Source organism: Vanacampus margaritifer, chromosome 13, assembly GCF_051991255.1.
Source record: "Vanacampus margaritifer isolate UIUO_Vmar chromosome 13, RoL_Vmar_1.0, whole genome shotgun sequence".
NCBI classification, from domain to species: Eukaryota; Metazoa; Chordata; class Actinopteri; order Syngnathiformes; family Syngnathidae; genus Vanacampus; species Vanacampus margaritifer.
The window spans coordinates 16768513-16783148 of NC_135444.1; the positions used below are offsets into that span (position 1 = coordinate 16768513).

The 14636-nt window shown below is 42.2% G+C and overlaps 1 protein-coding gene across 2 annotated transcripts; it reads left to right on the top strand.

Annotated features, from left to right (window-relative positions):
• The first annotated feature begins 90 nt into the window (after positions 1 to 90).
• fyco1a (FYVE and coiled-coil domain autophagy adaptor 1a) lies at positions 91 to 14597 on the top strand. 2 transcript variants are annotated; one of them, XM_077583653.1, is made up of 18 exons: positions 91 to 168; positions 1607 to 1704; positions 2842 to 2948; positions 3037 to 3162; positions 3467 to 3573; positions 3848 to 3991; positions 4105 to 4198; positions 4347 to 6842; positions 7177 to 7269; positions 7781 to 7899; positions 7977 to 8144; positions 8929 to 9081; positions 9159 to 9388; positions 10201 to 10354; positions 11156 to 11248; positions 11323 to 11533; positions 13296 to 13405; positions 13574 to 14597. In XM_077583653.1, the coding sequence occupies exons 2-18, from the start codon at positions 1644 to 1646 to the stop codon at positions 13647 to 13649; spliced, it is 4542 nt and encodes a 1513-aa protein (XP_077439779.1). In that variant the 5' UTR covers positions 91 to 168; positions 1607 to 1643; the 3' UTR covers positions 13650 to 14597. The 2 variants fall into 2 exon arrangements, with proteins under 2 accessions (XP_077439779.1, XP_077439780.1); XM_077583654.1 differs by having other exon boundaries at positions 10252 to 10354.
• Positions 14598 to 14636: the final 39 nt, after the last annotated feature.

Consider the following 14636-nt stretch of genomic DNA (forward strand, 5'->3'; position numbering starts at 1 on the left):
CAACCAACTTGTCAGTCGTTAAATCCCGCCTACTTTCCTCAAAACCATTGGTTGGCGACATAAGACTCGGTTTGTGACTGGTTGATGGTATTGTCAGTCACACCAGCTGCTCCAAGTTGATCCCACAGCGCAGCTGGGCTGTTATGGACATGAGTCATATGCTGGAAAGTATGTTAAAGTTTAATAATTCCGCTAAGAGCAAATGTTGAGAAAATGTTTGAAATGTTAAAATATCGTGTTTTAAATGTATGTACCAGTTGTCAAGCTTGTTGAATGTTTACCGTCATAAAGCTAAATTACAAGTTGTTAGTCAAGTCGACAACCCCTCGCTTGTGGGATCTTTAAATGTTTTCTCTTCGCGTTTTAGTATCAAAATATATCAGATTATGTTATTAATGTCACTTGGTTTTTGCTCGAGGGGTCCAATATGTTGTCAGAGTTGAACAAAGCCGCCGGAGATTAACCTAGTTAGCTTTTAGCTAACGTTATAAATCGTAACATTGCTCTTAAAGTGGACTAGTAGTCGAACATGAAAAGGGTTTGGTTTACATTGCTATGTTGTATCTCTTGCTTCGACTTTATAATTCCTCTTTATACTATGCTTGATTTCCCCCTCCGAACTAGCTTCCAATAATCTTGGTAAATCATAATTCGATACCTTACTGATAATGACCTTAAAAGTGAAGCATCATAAAACTTCAATTTAACCTGCAGTATGTTCCATGAAATTGTATTAATTTATTTTGCAACAGTTATTATCTTAATTTCGTAACATTTCTCTTGGCTGCGCTGCTTCCAGTATGTGAATATTCGATTTATTTATTTATTTATTTATTTATTTATTTATTTATTTATTAAGCCCAATGATATCTCAGCCTTTATGTGCTGCCATGTCAGTCTAATCTGCCCATGGCTTTCAGAATCAGTAGTGCTAGCCAGCCCACATAACTGCAACTATATTAGCAATACCAATTAGATTTTACATTCATCCTCATAAAGCCATAGCGTTGGCCCTCGATGACGTCGGCATTTTTCTGTCCTCTGATTGGTTGGTCTCGGCAAAACTTGTTTTGACGAGTAAAACACGTCTGTAGCAATCTGCATACATTCATACATTTAATAATGAGATATTTCACTATAAAATGTTTTTGCCATATTATTAAATAAATATTAGATTCTGAACTGCTCCAGATGTTATACATGGCACAGTTGCCTCCGGTTATATTGCATTTTTGTATAGTATTGATGGTGTCGTGATAGTGGTGGTATTAAGAGGTGGATGACGTCAGATAAACCCCCACTGAAGGCCCAGTTACCAAATGCACAGCTAGCCACTGGAATACAATTTGTCTATTTAGACACCTCTAGTGTTTGTTATGAAATTCTGTATCACATACTGCTCTTGTAGCATCAGATTTATGCAGTCAATTCACAATTAAAATTGAGCATAGGTTAGAATTAAAAGAGTGATGTCGTTTTTAAACATGACTGCATGAATACCAGCGTATAAAGTAAAAAACAACAAAAAAGAAAGCATACACGCATGTAATGTGAAAGTATCTCTGTCTTTTTTTACTCTGTTGATTGTAATATTCTGATTCAACAGACTGGACGTGACTCCAGTGAGGAGGAGCGGTGGGGCCATGGCTGTCGGGGCTACGGTCGGGGAGAGCCAGCTCCAGAGGATTATCCGAGATCTACATGGTACGCCATCAGCTTTGTGTGTGTGTGTGTGCGTGTGTGTGAATAGATCAGCATTGGACAGTTGTGGCCTGACATGTTGTGTGTCAACGGAGAAGCAACCGAAGAGTCACAAGGCTTTACGGTCACACTATGACTCTCCCCGGCACGCCTGGATCCAGCTAATCTCACTTCATCAGGTTAAAAACAAACAAAAAACTTGGCAGTGGATGTGACTTAGTGTCCGTTTAGAAAAGTGGCGAAGTCTGTGTCAGCATGCAGCCAGACAAAGAGCGTGTGCTGAGGGCAGCGCACGTGTCCTTCCGATTTTTGCGGTGGATTCGAGGCAAGTAGATTATGCACACGAAGTGGACATGCCGGAATACGGAAGTGATATAATACATGCAAAATATTTACAGAAAGGTTTGTAACTAAATTAAAATGTGGCAAGTTAATGGAACTTGTTGCTTTTCTAGAAGAACCGGTCACCAGTAAGCATTAATTGTTCTGCCTGTGCCACAAAGTGCCTTAACTCTTTGACTGCCAGACGTTTTCAGAAACGGGTTGTCCCCAGTGCCAGCCGATTTTAAGCATTTTGACTGATCTTTCAAGGTCCATAGAAAATGATGTGTTTGGACTATGGAAACACACATACTACCAAATGAAAGATTGGACTCTCATCTTTCATCAGAAAAAAAAAGTTTGTTTCTACCTTATTCCGTTTTTGAGTAATCAACAATAGAAAATGGTTAGTTTCACCTCTGTTTTGAAACAAACGTCTTTTAACGTCTTTGGCACTCCTCCATAGGATTTTACTAAACGTTATTTAACGTTTTTGGCAGTCAATTACGTATTCAGTGATGTTCTTCACATTTTACAGTTTTGGAGCAGGAATGAGGAATTTCAAACTCAATCATACTTTTAGAAACACATTTAACCACTAAAACTGTACATTAAGGTAAAATGAAAATTGTACCTATTTAAAGGTTTATAAATAAACAAGACAAAATGCAGATTGTACCTGTACAACTGAACTCTACTTAGGCAGTGATTATTTTCTGTACCACTGGGGCGAGCCTTTGTACCATTTATTCACCTCTGTACATAAATATTTTGTTTGTTCACTAATAAATTTTATTTTTTTGTTCTTTGTCATTGCAGAGGCTATTGGGGAGCTTGCTAAAGAGTACAAGGAAACCGGGGAGCCAATCACAGATGACAGCACCAGTCTGCACAAATTCTCCTACAAACTGGAGTACCTGCTACAGGTGTGTGTCCCTATTATGATCTTAATCAATAATATACTGTGCTAAGTAATATCATTCCAAATGAGCTATGTCACTACTTGTCTTTCAGTTTGACCAGAAGGAGAAGACAACATTTCTTGGTACAAAGAAGGATTACTGGGATTACTTCACTGATTGCCTGGCTAAAATTAAAGGCGCCAACGATGGCATTCGCTTTGTCAAATCCATATCGGAGGTATGAACACTTTCATGCTATATTATCATCCCCTGATTGCACTGTAATAAATTTTTAACCGTTTAAAAGTGATGAAAACTGTCAAATCAAAGTGGCAGCTACTCGTGAAGGATGCTGACGAAGATGCATACGGCCACTGGCTGAACATTGACATTTGTGGCGTAATGTGATTTAAATTGGAGTTGAGCGAGATTTTCAGTCATTAAGGTTATGCTAATCTGCAAAAGTTGAATCAAAGCAACTGGAACGGCAACTTCTTGTTTGTTGAAGGCAATTCCCCTTTAACCTTTCCTCCCTCTGATAGCTCAAGACATCACTCGGGAAGGGCCGGGCGTTCGTTCGTTACTCCCTCGTGCACCAGCGACTGGCTGACACTCTGCAGCAGTGTCTCATGAACCAGAGAGTCACCAGGTACAACTTCTGATTAGATGTTAACAATTGTGTACAGTAATTAAGACACCAACTATCCTTTATTTTTCCGTAATTATTATTTTGTACAACAGCAAAATAAGATATATTTCTATCAGGGTAAATATTATAGCCATTGTTGACAAATCCATTTTAGGAGCTGTAAAAAGGGCCTTAAGAACTGGTCATGACAGTAGTAGCTTTTTGTTGATTTTATTTGATTTATTCATACGTTGGCCATCTTTGTTTTAATTTTTCTATGCCTCTGTCCCCACAGTGACTGGTACTATGCAAGAAGCCCTTTCTTGAAGCCTCACCTCAGTGTTGACATCATCAATCACTTGTACGAACTCAACGAGATTCACTTCGATGTCGCTTCCAGAGGCTATGACCTTGATGCCTCCTGGCCCACTTTTGCACGGTAAGAGTTTAGCTAAGGACAAACCAAAAAAACACCCATCAGGATGGGAAATTGATGTTTAGTTGAGGTCGGTAAGATTGACTGAAATTACAACTGCACCTTTCAACAAACAGGAGGACACTTGGAGGTGCGAGCTCACCTGGACACTCATGGAAACCGCCCAGTCGCAGTTCCAGTATTAACAGTCTGGCCAGCAATTACTCCCAGGTAACTGATCCAAAGTCAAGCAAGATATGTCCTAGTATGCTGGTTGGCCTCCAATTTGTCGGGATTCAGAAAGAAATCCCGTAGAAAATAATAAAATAATTCATCATTAAACATGACTAATTTTGTTTTACATTTTGCAAACATCTAGCAAGCATCAGAGTTCCTCTCCAGCCCCGACTATGGTCAGGGTCTGCTGAACGACCTAAACGACTCCCTGCCTCCCTGTAGCGAAGACGTCAGCACCGTGGAAGACCTTCGTCTGGAGCTGGACCGCTCCGATCTGAGGCAGCAGGAGCTCCTAGATCAAATGAAACAGTTGAGCGCGGAGGCCGAGGAGCTCAGAGGGGTTGTGGTGGCGCTCCAGATGCAGCTGGATATATTGTTGACCGCGCAAGAGGAAGAACAGGGTTTGCAGGGAGAGCTGCAAGGGAGAGAGGAGAGCCTTTCCAGAGAGGTGGAAAAGCTCAAGACTGTAGAAAAAAACATGGAGGCCGAACAGCAACTCCTGCAGGAAAAGTTGGCCGCCACTGAGAGGAAAAACATTGAGCTACTAGCCAAGTTGGACGGAGTTCTGAATGAGAAGGGCCAGCAGGCGGCCAGTTACTTTGATTCAGCGCAAAAGATACACGAGTTATTGGACAGCTTGAAGGAGGCAGAAAAGAGCAAGATGGAGGCGGTTGCTGAGGCTGAGGAGAAGAGGAGGCAGACGGAAAGGACAGAGGAGGAGCTGAGGGTGAAGGAGGCTGTAGCAAAGGATGCCGAAACAAAGCTCAAAGCGCTGCTTACATCGGAGTCTGAGGAGAAAGGCAAACTGCAGACCAGAGTAGAGGAACAGTGCCACGCCATTGAAAAGCTGCAGGGTTCCTTGACGCTGAGAGAGAAGGAGACCAGCAACTTACAGAGGCAGCTGCAGGACCTCCAAACATCTCTGGAGGAGAAGGACAAAGAGGCGGAGGAGGTGAAAAGGAGGGCAGAGGAGGACCGAGGGGAGCTGCACAAAAGCTTGGGTAGCCAGAGGGAGACTTTAGAAGTTGAAATCGCGTCTCTGAAAGATCAGTGGGAGATTAAAGAAGCAGAGCTGACCTCCAGCTGCGAAAAGCTACAAATTCTTGAAGACCACAACCAAAGCCTGAGCGCCGAGAGGGACAAGCTTACCTCAAAGCTCGACAATCTTGAGAGTTGCGTTCGAGAACAGGACGCAAAGCTTGAAGACTACAAGACACAGTGTGCCAATCTAATGGAATTAAATGAGAATCTGCTGGTCTCGGCAAAGAGAAACGAGGAACTTAAGAAGGGCATGGCGGAGAACCGGACAGTTCTTGAAGGTGAATTAGCATCACTTCGGGCTTCTGAGAAACAACTGAGACGACAGCTGGACGATGCCAAGATGACTGTGGATGAAAAAGAAAAGGGGTTGCGTGAGGAGAATCTCAAACTGGAGGAGAGCCTGCAGCATGCCAACATGGCCGCCAACCTCTCGGATGTTACGTCCAAGCAGCTCGAGAAGGAGAACCAGAGCCTGCGGGAGGAGCAGGACACCGTTAAAGAATCTCTCTTTCGCATGCAGGCCGACTTAAAGAGCGTTCACGGGCAGATCAGCGAGCTGGAGAAGAGCTTAGGAGACTCGCGCAAGAATGAAGTCAACCTTCAAGAGCAACTGCGGGCCATGGAGGCGCAACTGGAGAGTAAAGAGAAGCAGCTTCTGGAGGTCCAGTCCAGGGTCACTACTCTGGAGGCCACAGAGAAGGAGCTGACGTTGGCAAAGACGAAGGCAGAAGCAGCTTGTGCGAAACAGACCGAAATGATTGAATCGGTTACGTGTGAGAAGCAGGCGATGGAGAAGTGTCAAGTGGAGAGAAGCGCTGTCCAGGCTAAAGAGGACCAGGAAGTTGCCGTCAAGCTGACCGTGATGGAGGGCCAGTTGGAGGTGCGCATGAAAGAAGTGTCCAGGCTCCAGGCGGACATCTTAGACCTTAAGGTGAACTTACAGAGATCAGAGGAGCAGAAGCTCAAATCCCAAGCGCAGCTGGAGGTGACCGAGGCCCAAAGAGATGAGCTCCGGACTCTGACCGAGCAACTGAAAGTCCAGACTGAGGCCCTGAACCAAAAGCATGTCGTGGAGCTCCTTGAGTGCAAAAAGAAAGAAGCGACACTAACCGAGAAGCGCGACAGAGAGATGGCCGCCCACGCCGAGCTTTCCATCTCCGCCGCCGCTCTCCGAGAGGAGATGTCCGTCCTCAAAGCCGACAACAACCGTCTGACCCTGGAGAACACCGAAACACGAGATGGCTTGCACAGGGCCAACACGGAGATGGCCGAGCTGGGAATGACCATTTGCAAGCTGAGTGCGGAGAAGGAGGAGGCCAGGAAGCACTGGGCTGATGATGCCGCTGCCCTGGAGGAACTGAGGCACGAGGTCGAGCGCCTGGAGGAGTGCACGGGGCAGTTGCAGCTTGAGAATGACAGACTACAAGGAGAGCTGAGCCACAAAGAGAAACTCCCGGAAGCTATCACGGAACTTCAAGAACAGCTGGAAACGAGCAAGAACCAGCTGCAGAACCTCCGAGTCTCCAGCCAAGAGGAGATGAAGTCCCAGAGGTTCCAGATGAGCTCAGAGAACATGAACTATCAAGTCCAGATAAAGGTGACTTAGTCCAAAAACATTGCAGTTTGTTTTATGGATAAAAACAAAAAAGTCCAACTTTATGTATTTGATTTCTTCTTTTTTTTTTTTTTTTTTTTTTTTTTTAGAAGGCAGTTTCTTTTAAATAAATCGGGCAGTTTTTTTTATTTTTATAAATAAGTTGGACTTAAATCATAAAAAAAAAGATTTATTTTAATGCTGGGCAGATGTTTTATTTTATTTTAATAAATTGGATAGATTAAAAAAAATAAATAATAAGTCGGGCAGATTTTTTTTTTTTAACATGTTGGACATAGTTTTTTCCACAATGTTTATACACTCATCTCACACTTAGAATGTGGAGAAGCAGCTACTTGAGATCAAAAGCCAGCTTCAGGAGGAGAAGAAGAAGGTGTTGCATTTTCAGGACAAAGTGTCTGAACTTGAGGTTTGTGTTCTGCAGGCATCACACAACACATTTAGTAGTAGTGTGGGATCTTCGTTCTCTGGAGAGTTCATATGTAGATGTATGAATATACACTCGAAGTCAAAGGAAGCCTCTGCAGACCCAATTACTGCTGTGGAGTGCGAGACTAAGAGTAAAAAAAAAAAAAACAAGACGTTGCCTTCATCATTAATGCCCCTGGGAGATAATTGCACTATAGTTGCACGCCTTGTTTAACAGTTGCAATACATCTTCTCACATACTGATAATAAGATGTCTACCTTACTTTAATGGAAGCAAGCATAGTAGTTATACTGAGGAATTAATAAATATCTCAAATTGGCCTGTAATCACCAATAAGATCAGGAAACTTAAAATTACAAATGTTTTTAATAATTTTTACTCCCACATGCTTGTGTTATTTCTAGGCAAAACGGTACCCATTCAATAAATAAAGATTCAGTCTAAACCACACGATCCTCTTTAATTGTCCTTCTGCTAACGTTCTTAACAGGCTGAGAATGATCAATACCTGCAGCTGAGCGGTGAGAAGGATGCCCATATCACCAAGACTGAAACGACCGTTCGCGAAAGCGACGATGCGATTCAACAGCTGAGAGACGCCCTAACCAGGTTCCAGCACGCCAACGCTTGCGGGTTTCCCTGCGTAATGGGGGTGTACTAATTCCAAAGTGTTTCTCCCACCTCAGCGCCGAAAGCTCACACTTGGCCGCGCAAAACGAATGCGAGGAGTTGAAGCGGAAACTGGACGCCATCCAAGAAGCCAAAGAAATTCAGAATCTGAAGTTGACATCTGAGATTGATGACCTCAACAGGACCAAGGTCAACCTGGAGGAGCGCCTCATAGAGCTTATAAGGTAGCACCTACAGCAACGATTCTGAAGGTTTGGTACTCGGGCTCACTCAAGTGGTACTTGAAAAGTACAATTCACTTGTACTGAACTTTTTAGTGCCATTTTCCTATCATTATGGTGGTACTTTGAGCGCTCAGAATTTATTTGAGATGTTACTTGGCATAAAATTTTGAGAGTGACTGGCCTAGATAGAGTATGTTAATATCAGTCAAGAGCAGCAACTGGAGGAAGTGGCGTAAGTGCCTCATTATCTGTTGGAGGCCTACTGCCGAGTCATTACTGGTTGTTTCTTCTCTGATGTTCACACTGTTTTTTTGGGGAGAGCAGATTTTGTTCTCGTCATCGGAAAGGCGCCGAATGAAAGGCGGCAAGATTTGTTTATATGTGAGGAAATGTATGCAGATACTTTGATGAAGACGAGAGCAGGAGGCGAGAGGTAGAGGCAGGAAAAGAGAATAGAAGCTTTTGCTTTATTATTCTGGTATCAGTTCTTTTTTCCTGTGTACAAAATTCAGAGGCGGCCATTGCCACCTAATTTGCTTGCCACCTTCAGCCTGAGCCGCTGTGTTGATTGAGCTCGGCAAGAAGGCATTTTAGCTGCAGTTGCAGTGTTGCGCCATTATGGAGGCGCTATATCAGCAGCAGTGCAAATCTCATCCGATCTATTAAGCTATGTCAAAAATTCTCCCTTTCCAAGTATCATAATGCTCTGTTTTGATTGGCAAACAATATACTATATTTCACTGTTATAGTTGATGCCCGTTAAATGTTTCTCCTTTTCCCTCAGGGACAAAGATGCTCTGTGGCAGAAGTCGGATGCGCTGGAATTTGAGCAGAAACTGCGAGCGGAGGAGCGCTGGTGGTTGGCGGACAAAGACGCCACTCACTGCCTCGGCTGTCAGGGCCAATTCACCTGGTGGCTGCGCAGGCATCACTGCAGGTGTGTATTCCACATCGCAAAAGGATGAATTTCAAGACACACCAGTAACATTTGTTTGTTAATTTTTATTTTTTAAGACTCTGCGGCCGCATCTTCTGCTACTACTGCAGCAACAACTACGCGATGACCAAGCACAGTGGTAAGAAGGAGCGCTGCTGCAAGGACTGTTACAGCCAACACAGCGCCGTGGTGGAACGCTTCACCGCCGCCGAGCTGAGCCCGTTTGACGAGCAGCCTTCCCCACCCGAAGCCGGACCTCATCCTACCCCTGAGCCTGCCCCTTATAAACCCACTCCCAGTGTCACAGGTACGAGGCGAGCAGGGACGAACAACATTATCGCAGGGAGATGCGTGAATCAATCCTTTTGTTCTTTAAAGATTAGGGATGTAACAATATCCAAACATCACGATACAATATGGTCACGGTATAAAGGTCACGTGACGATACGATCATTGTCACAATATTGTGAGGAGGTTGGCGATATAAAAAAGGTACCAATATTGTAAAAAAAATGTATATATATATTATCATATTCATATCATATATATTCATATCATCATATTATCAATAATATCATACTAAAAAAACACAATATTGTATTTTTGTACATAACAGCAATGCATATAAACAACCTACAATCTCTAATAACAGTTCATATTGAGGCACTTACTTGCTGATGCACGCATACATTGTGTTGCGAAAATCAACCTGACCTTTTTAACAGATATGCTGCTTTTAATATTGTGACATGACGACAATATTGTGGCAGTTTTAACATCGCAATATCACAATATTGCATCCCTTTTAAACATAAACAATAACTCATGTGCTCATAACACAATGACACTACCATACATAGCCTAGAAATAGCCTACAGTATTTTCTATATATTTTTTGCTTGTGTTTAAAAAGTGTGTTTTGATATGTTTAAAGACTATTGGAGGGGTCAATCTATAAATTTTTTTTCCTATGGTCTCAACACAATGACATTTTCAACTATAGTGGGTTGTACCACATCACCTGTGATGAATTGGGTTCACTGTAAATAGATGTGTAGTCGGTCCATGTAGTTATTCCATATTTTTTCAACCTAATCACACCATCAAGTTCTCTCCCAGTTTCAGACCCGAGCAACAAGCCTGATGACGGCACTTTTGATATCATCACAGAAGAGGAGGTCAATGGCGTGTATGACAGTGACACCAATTCACAGACCACAGGCGGCTCCTTTGAGGGAGAACAAGAGCGAAGGCCACCCGGATCCGTGGACATGTAAGTATATTATAGCCGTGTTTCCAAACTCAATTTGGTTTGCTTTGTATGGTTCAGGGCTTGTAACTTTTAGCCCAGCAGGCCATCAATTTTGTGTTTCTGTTAATCTTCCCCACCATCAAAGCTGGGAATATCTCGAAATGCGCAATTTCCCTGTTGCTTGAGATACAACATCAATTGTTTCCTGCTGTGGACACCCCACTGCTACTTTTATAGAACTAAACAAGAGCAACCTTCCTCTGCAGGCAGGAAAACAAATCTTCAGGCTCTGGCAAGAATGCCAAGATTAAGTCTTTGGTTTAACATATAAAATGAATGGCGGAAATAGAGCATCTGGCTCTTGCGTAAATACTTTGTAATCTTCATGTTGGTTTTACATGTGCCTTCGAAAACAGCCCTAAAGCTAGGAATAATATAGCTGTTACGAGTAAACGTGTGAAAGTCACACTGCGTCGTCATTTTAGAGCTTCGTAATGGATCGAAATATTCTCTTCGAGGAGCTTTCAACTGCCTATCACTGTATTTATCAGTGGCTCCTGATGGTTACATGTAATGACAACTTTGTCATCTCCATGACGACGGAGCATATATCATTGGCTGCTAAGATTTGTCTGAAAGCCCCAGAAAAAAAGGCTCCAGTCGATGCGTGATGCTGGGTTAAGATTACCGCGGATTTGTGGGTAGCATCCAAGTGCATTAGTCATTATGCTGAAGGGTTTCGCCAAGTCATCCTTTGAGATAGCTGTCCTTCCTTACTGTTCCATCATGTGGATGAAATTGTGACATTATTTTTCTTTGCAGAGGTGTTGGAGAATTAACCCCTGACGAGCCGGAGGAGAACGTTGCCACCGTGCAAGATTCGGAAATCAACCTTCTCAAGTCAGGAGAACTCACGTGAGTGTTGACGTCAAACAACGCGCGTGACTTTTCACGAATCCTTTTCTATTAAAATGGCCGTCATCCTGCAGGATGGCCGTCCCGCTCAGTATCGAGGATATTTCCCAGTTTGGCGACGGCTCGCGGGAACTCTTCGTCAAGTCCAGCTGTTACAGCATGGTGACTGTTGCTGTGGCTGAGTCGGGGCCAACCATCAGCTGGATGTTTTCCTCTGAACCCAAAAGCATCTCCTTCAGTGTGGTTTACCAAGAATCTGCTGAAGCCCACTTGGAACAATCAAAGGTAGATACACCTAGGTTAACTTCAGTTAAACATGTTCTATATACAGACGCTCCCCACCTTACGAACGAGTTACGTTGCGGACGATCGTTCGTAAGGTGAATTTGTTCGTAAGTTGCTTCAGTGCTATATTTTGTATTATAATTTATGTTTAAAGCCTATATAAGTATATTGAAGGTTTATATAAGTATGTTTAAGGCTTGTACAAGTAACCTGCATTGGTTTGTACTGAAAAAAACTTTTAATAAAATGGAGAGAATACGTACAGTGCTGTACGTATGTTAGAGAGAGAGAGAGCGAGAGACACACACAGTATGTACATGTACGTAATAAGATAAGTAAAATGAAGTTTAACTTACTTTTGGAAGATGTACTCGATGCTTAAGGAGATGATGGAGGAGGAGGAAGAGGAGGATTTTATATCATGAGAGATTCTTCGTCGTCGCTGGAATCGGCTTCAAAAGTTATTTCCTGCTTCATGGGGACCGGCGTTTCTTCCTCCGCCTCCTCGACACGTTGCTGAGCCTCCAATGAGCTCTCACAGCGCCAAGCGTCGGTATTAGCGGCGGAAAGAAGCACTACGCGCAATACAAAATCTAACTTACAGCATCTCTTTCCGAACATTTTTCGACATACTGTACGCGCAGACATGTTCGTATGTACCGTTGTTCGTAACTCGAATGTTCGTAAGTAGGGGAGCGTCTGTATTCATCTATCCATTTTTTTTTTTGACAAAGTTTCTCCAATGAAAATGGCTGGTATTCAATGAATTAATAGTTTGAACCATAAACATACTGCAAATTATGATCCCAAAACAGCGTAATACAAATTCAAACTCAAACTCATCTTGAAGCTGAGAAAAAAAATAGCATGCATCCTTGACACCAATTACTACTTTCCTATAAGGCAGGGCTTTGGCGCCATCTAGTGGCATTTTAGAGCATTACACAAAGAGCAAAAAAATGCATGAGAAAAATTGTGAATCGCAACTGAATTTTTTCTTTGGTCATTTTTTATTATATTTTAAGCTGGTTTTGAATAGCTTATAAATAAGATCAATGACGTCCGCAAGAAACACTGTACTAGATCTTTCCAACCACAATAAGAAGCATGTTATGAAATGAAAATGAATGAGTTCTCTTTTGACAGTTATGATTCAGCTCTTTTGTGCAGGTGTACCTCATGTTCTGGAAGAGGAGTGTACTTTCACGCTCCACAGAATGTGATTTCGTGGACATTCTGGAACCACTGAAGTACAGGATGGAGACATTAATAACCCATCATCACCTACATTATTGAATTGTCCCTTGACAATCCATTTTTCTAAAGCATTTGTCCTTATATAGGGACACAGTTGGACTGGTTGTCAGCCGATTGCAAGGCACATATAGACAAACGACCAATCGCACTCACCAACACCTATGGACAATCTTCAGTGAATGAGCCAAACATGCATATTCTTGGAATCTGGCAGGAAGGCGTAATTGCATAGCTGAGATTTGGACCTCTCGACTGTAAGGCAGACCGGCTCTCCCACAGTGCTGCCTGGTAAAAATCTGTCCAAATCACTTAAAAATCGACACACGGCATCCTAAAATCTGAACACCACACACAGTAGGCTTTCGCTTGCGTTCCTACAGGCGGTAATCAGACTGCTTTGATATTGCTGATTGGCATCTGAGGGCAATGATATTATTACATTTTATTTTGTTTCTTTATTTTTTTTAACCACAAACCAACATTTTTCTGTTCTTTTCTTTTCAAGGTCCTCATTCCACTGACGCGCTGCAATTCCCACAAAGAGACCATTCAGGGACAGCTGAAAGTGCGCCGGCCGGGAACCTACGCGCTCATCTTCGACAACTCTTTCTCACGGTAGGCTTCTTTACCTGCAAAGTGATTCATCCCTTTGGAGTGGGCGGATGCTTGTGAATGAGCTATTTTGTTAAAAACAACTCTCATCATGATGACGTCCTAGTACTGTTTATCCAGCATCAGTTAATGGGATTGCATCCGCTTGAACGGAAACGTTCTCCCCCGCAGGTTTATCTCCAAGAAAGTCTTCTATCATCTGACCATGGAAAAGCCCATCATCTATGATGGAAGCGACTTCCCCTGAAGCTTTAGCGTCACATGGACGTCGCTTAAGTATCACCATGGCAACTAAAGGGAGATTAACAACAACGCAGCATGAGCATTTTGGTTTTGTTTCAACCCGCAAAGAAAAACGAAATGTCTCAGATATATTTTTAGCTTCTTTTTTTCTTTTTCTTTTTTGACAGCGATGACTTTCTTCATAAACAAAATATTCACCAGGTAACATTTTTGTTTTATAGTTGAGCAACGTTTAAATGTACGCTTTGATTGATTTAATTTGAGTCATTTTACATTGGAAAAAGAAGTAACACTAGCAAAAGGAAATCTGGCAACTATTTACTGCATCTCTAAAACAAGGAGTCTACGAAGCCAATGTAAGTGTTTTTTAAATGTATTTTAATTTTTCTCGGTGTGTTGTGCAGTCTTTCAATTCGAACACCCATTAGAGGTAGAAAACATTGAACGTTTTTTGTTTTTTTTTGCGTCTGAACACTATTTGCACTGTGCACACTTCTCAGGAGTTTGGCCCAAAAATGACACTTAGATGTCATTTTGTGTTTTACTACACAGCATAGCAAAAACATTAAATGAGCACCACCATCTTACTTATTGTATCAAGATGAGATATTGCAGAATATTGCAGCCTCTTTAGCTTCCAAGTGCCTATTGACTCTAATGGCTTGTAATAGGGGTGCACTCTTTGGCTATGTTGTGTGTATGTTTAGGTTGGGTTTTATTATAAAAGTCTCTTTGATATGTTTTAATAGCTTTTTTGTTTGTTTTCTATTTGAACGTTTTTTGTCTGTTTTGTATTTAGGGAAAACAAATATAGTTTGCTTACATTGGAATACTGTTCTTGTTAAAGAAAGGGCTTCTGATGTCTTTTTGATTGACGCAAATTTGTATCCACAGCTATTTTTCTCTACAGAGCTGCACTTGTTTAAAAATATAAAATGTTTTAATGATATGATCCACGCGTTGACTTTTATGTTGTACTGGATGGCCCTTA

Bases quoted from the DNA above. Each gene is read 5' to 3' on its own strand.
- fyco1a (XM_077583653.1), top strand. From the start codon at position 1,644: ATGGCTGTCGGGGCTACGGTCGGGGAGAGCCAGCTCCAGAGGATTATC. The intron at 3,163-3,466 runs GTATGAACACTT...TCCCTCTGATAG, and splicing joins TTGTCAAATCCATATCGGAG to CTCAAGACATCACTCGGGAA. The intron at 9,082-9,158 runs GTGTGTATTCCA...TTATTTTTTAAG, and splicing joins CTGCGCAGGCATCACTGCAG to ACTCTGCGGCCGCATCTTCT.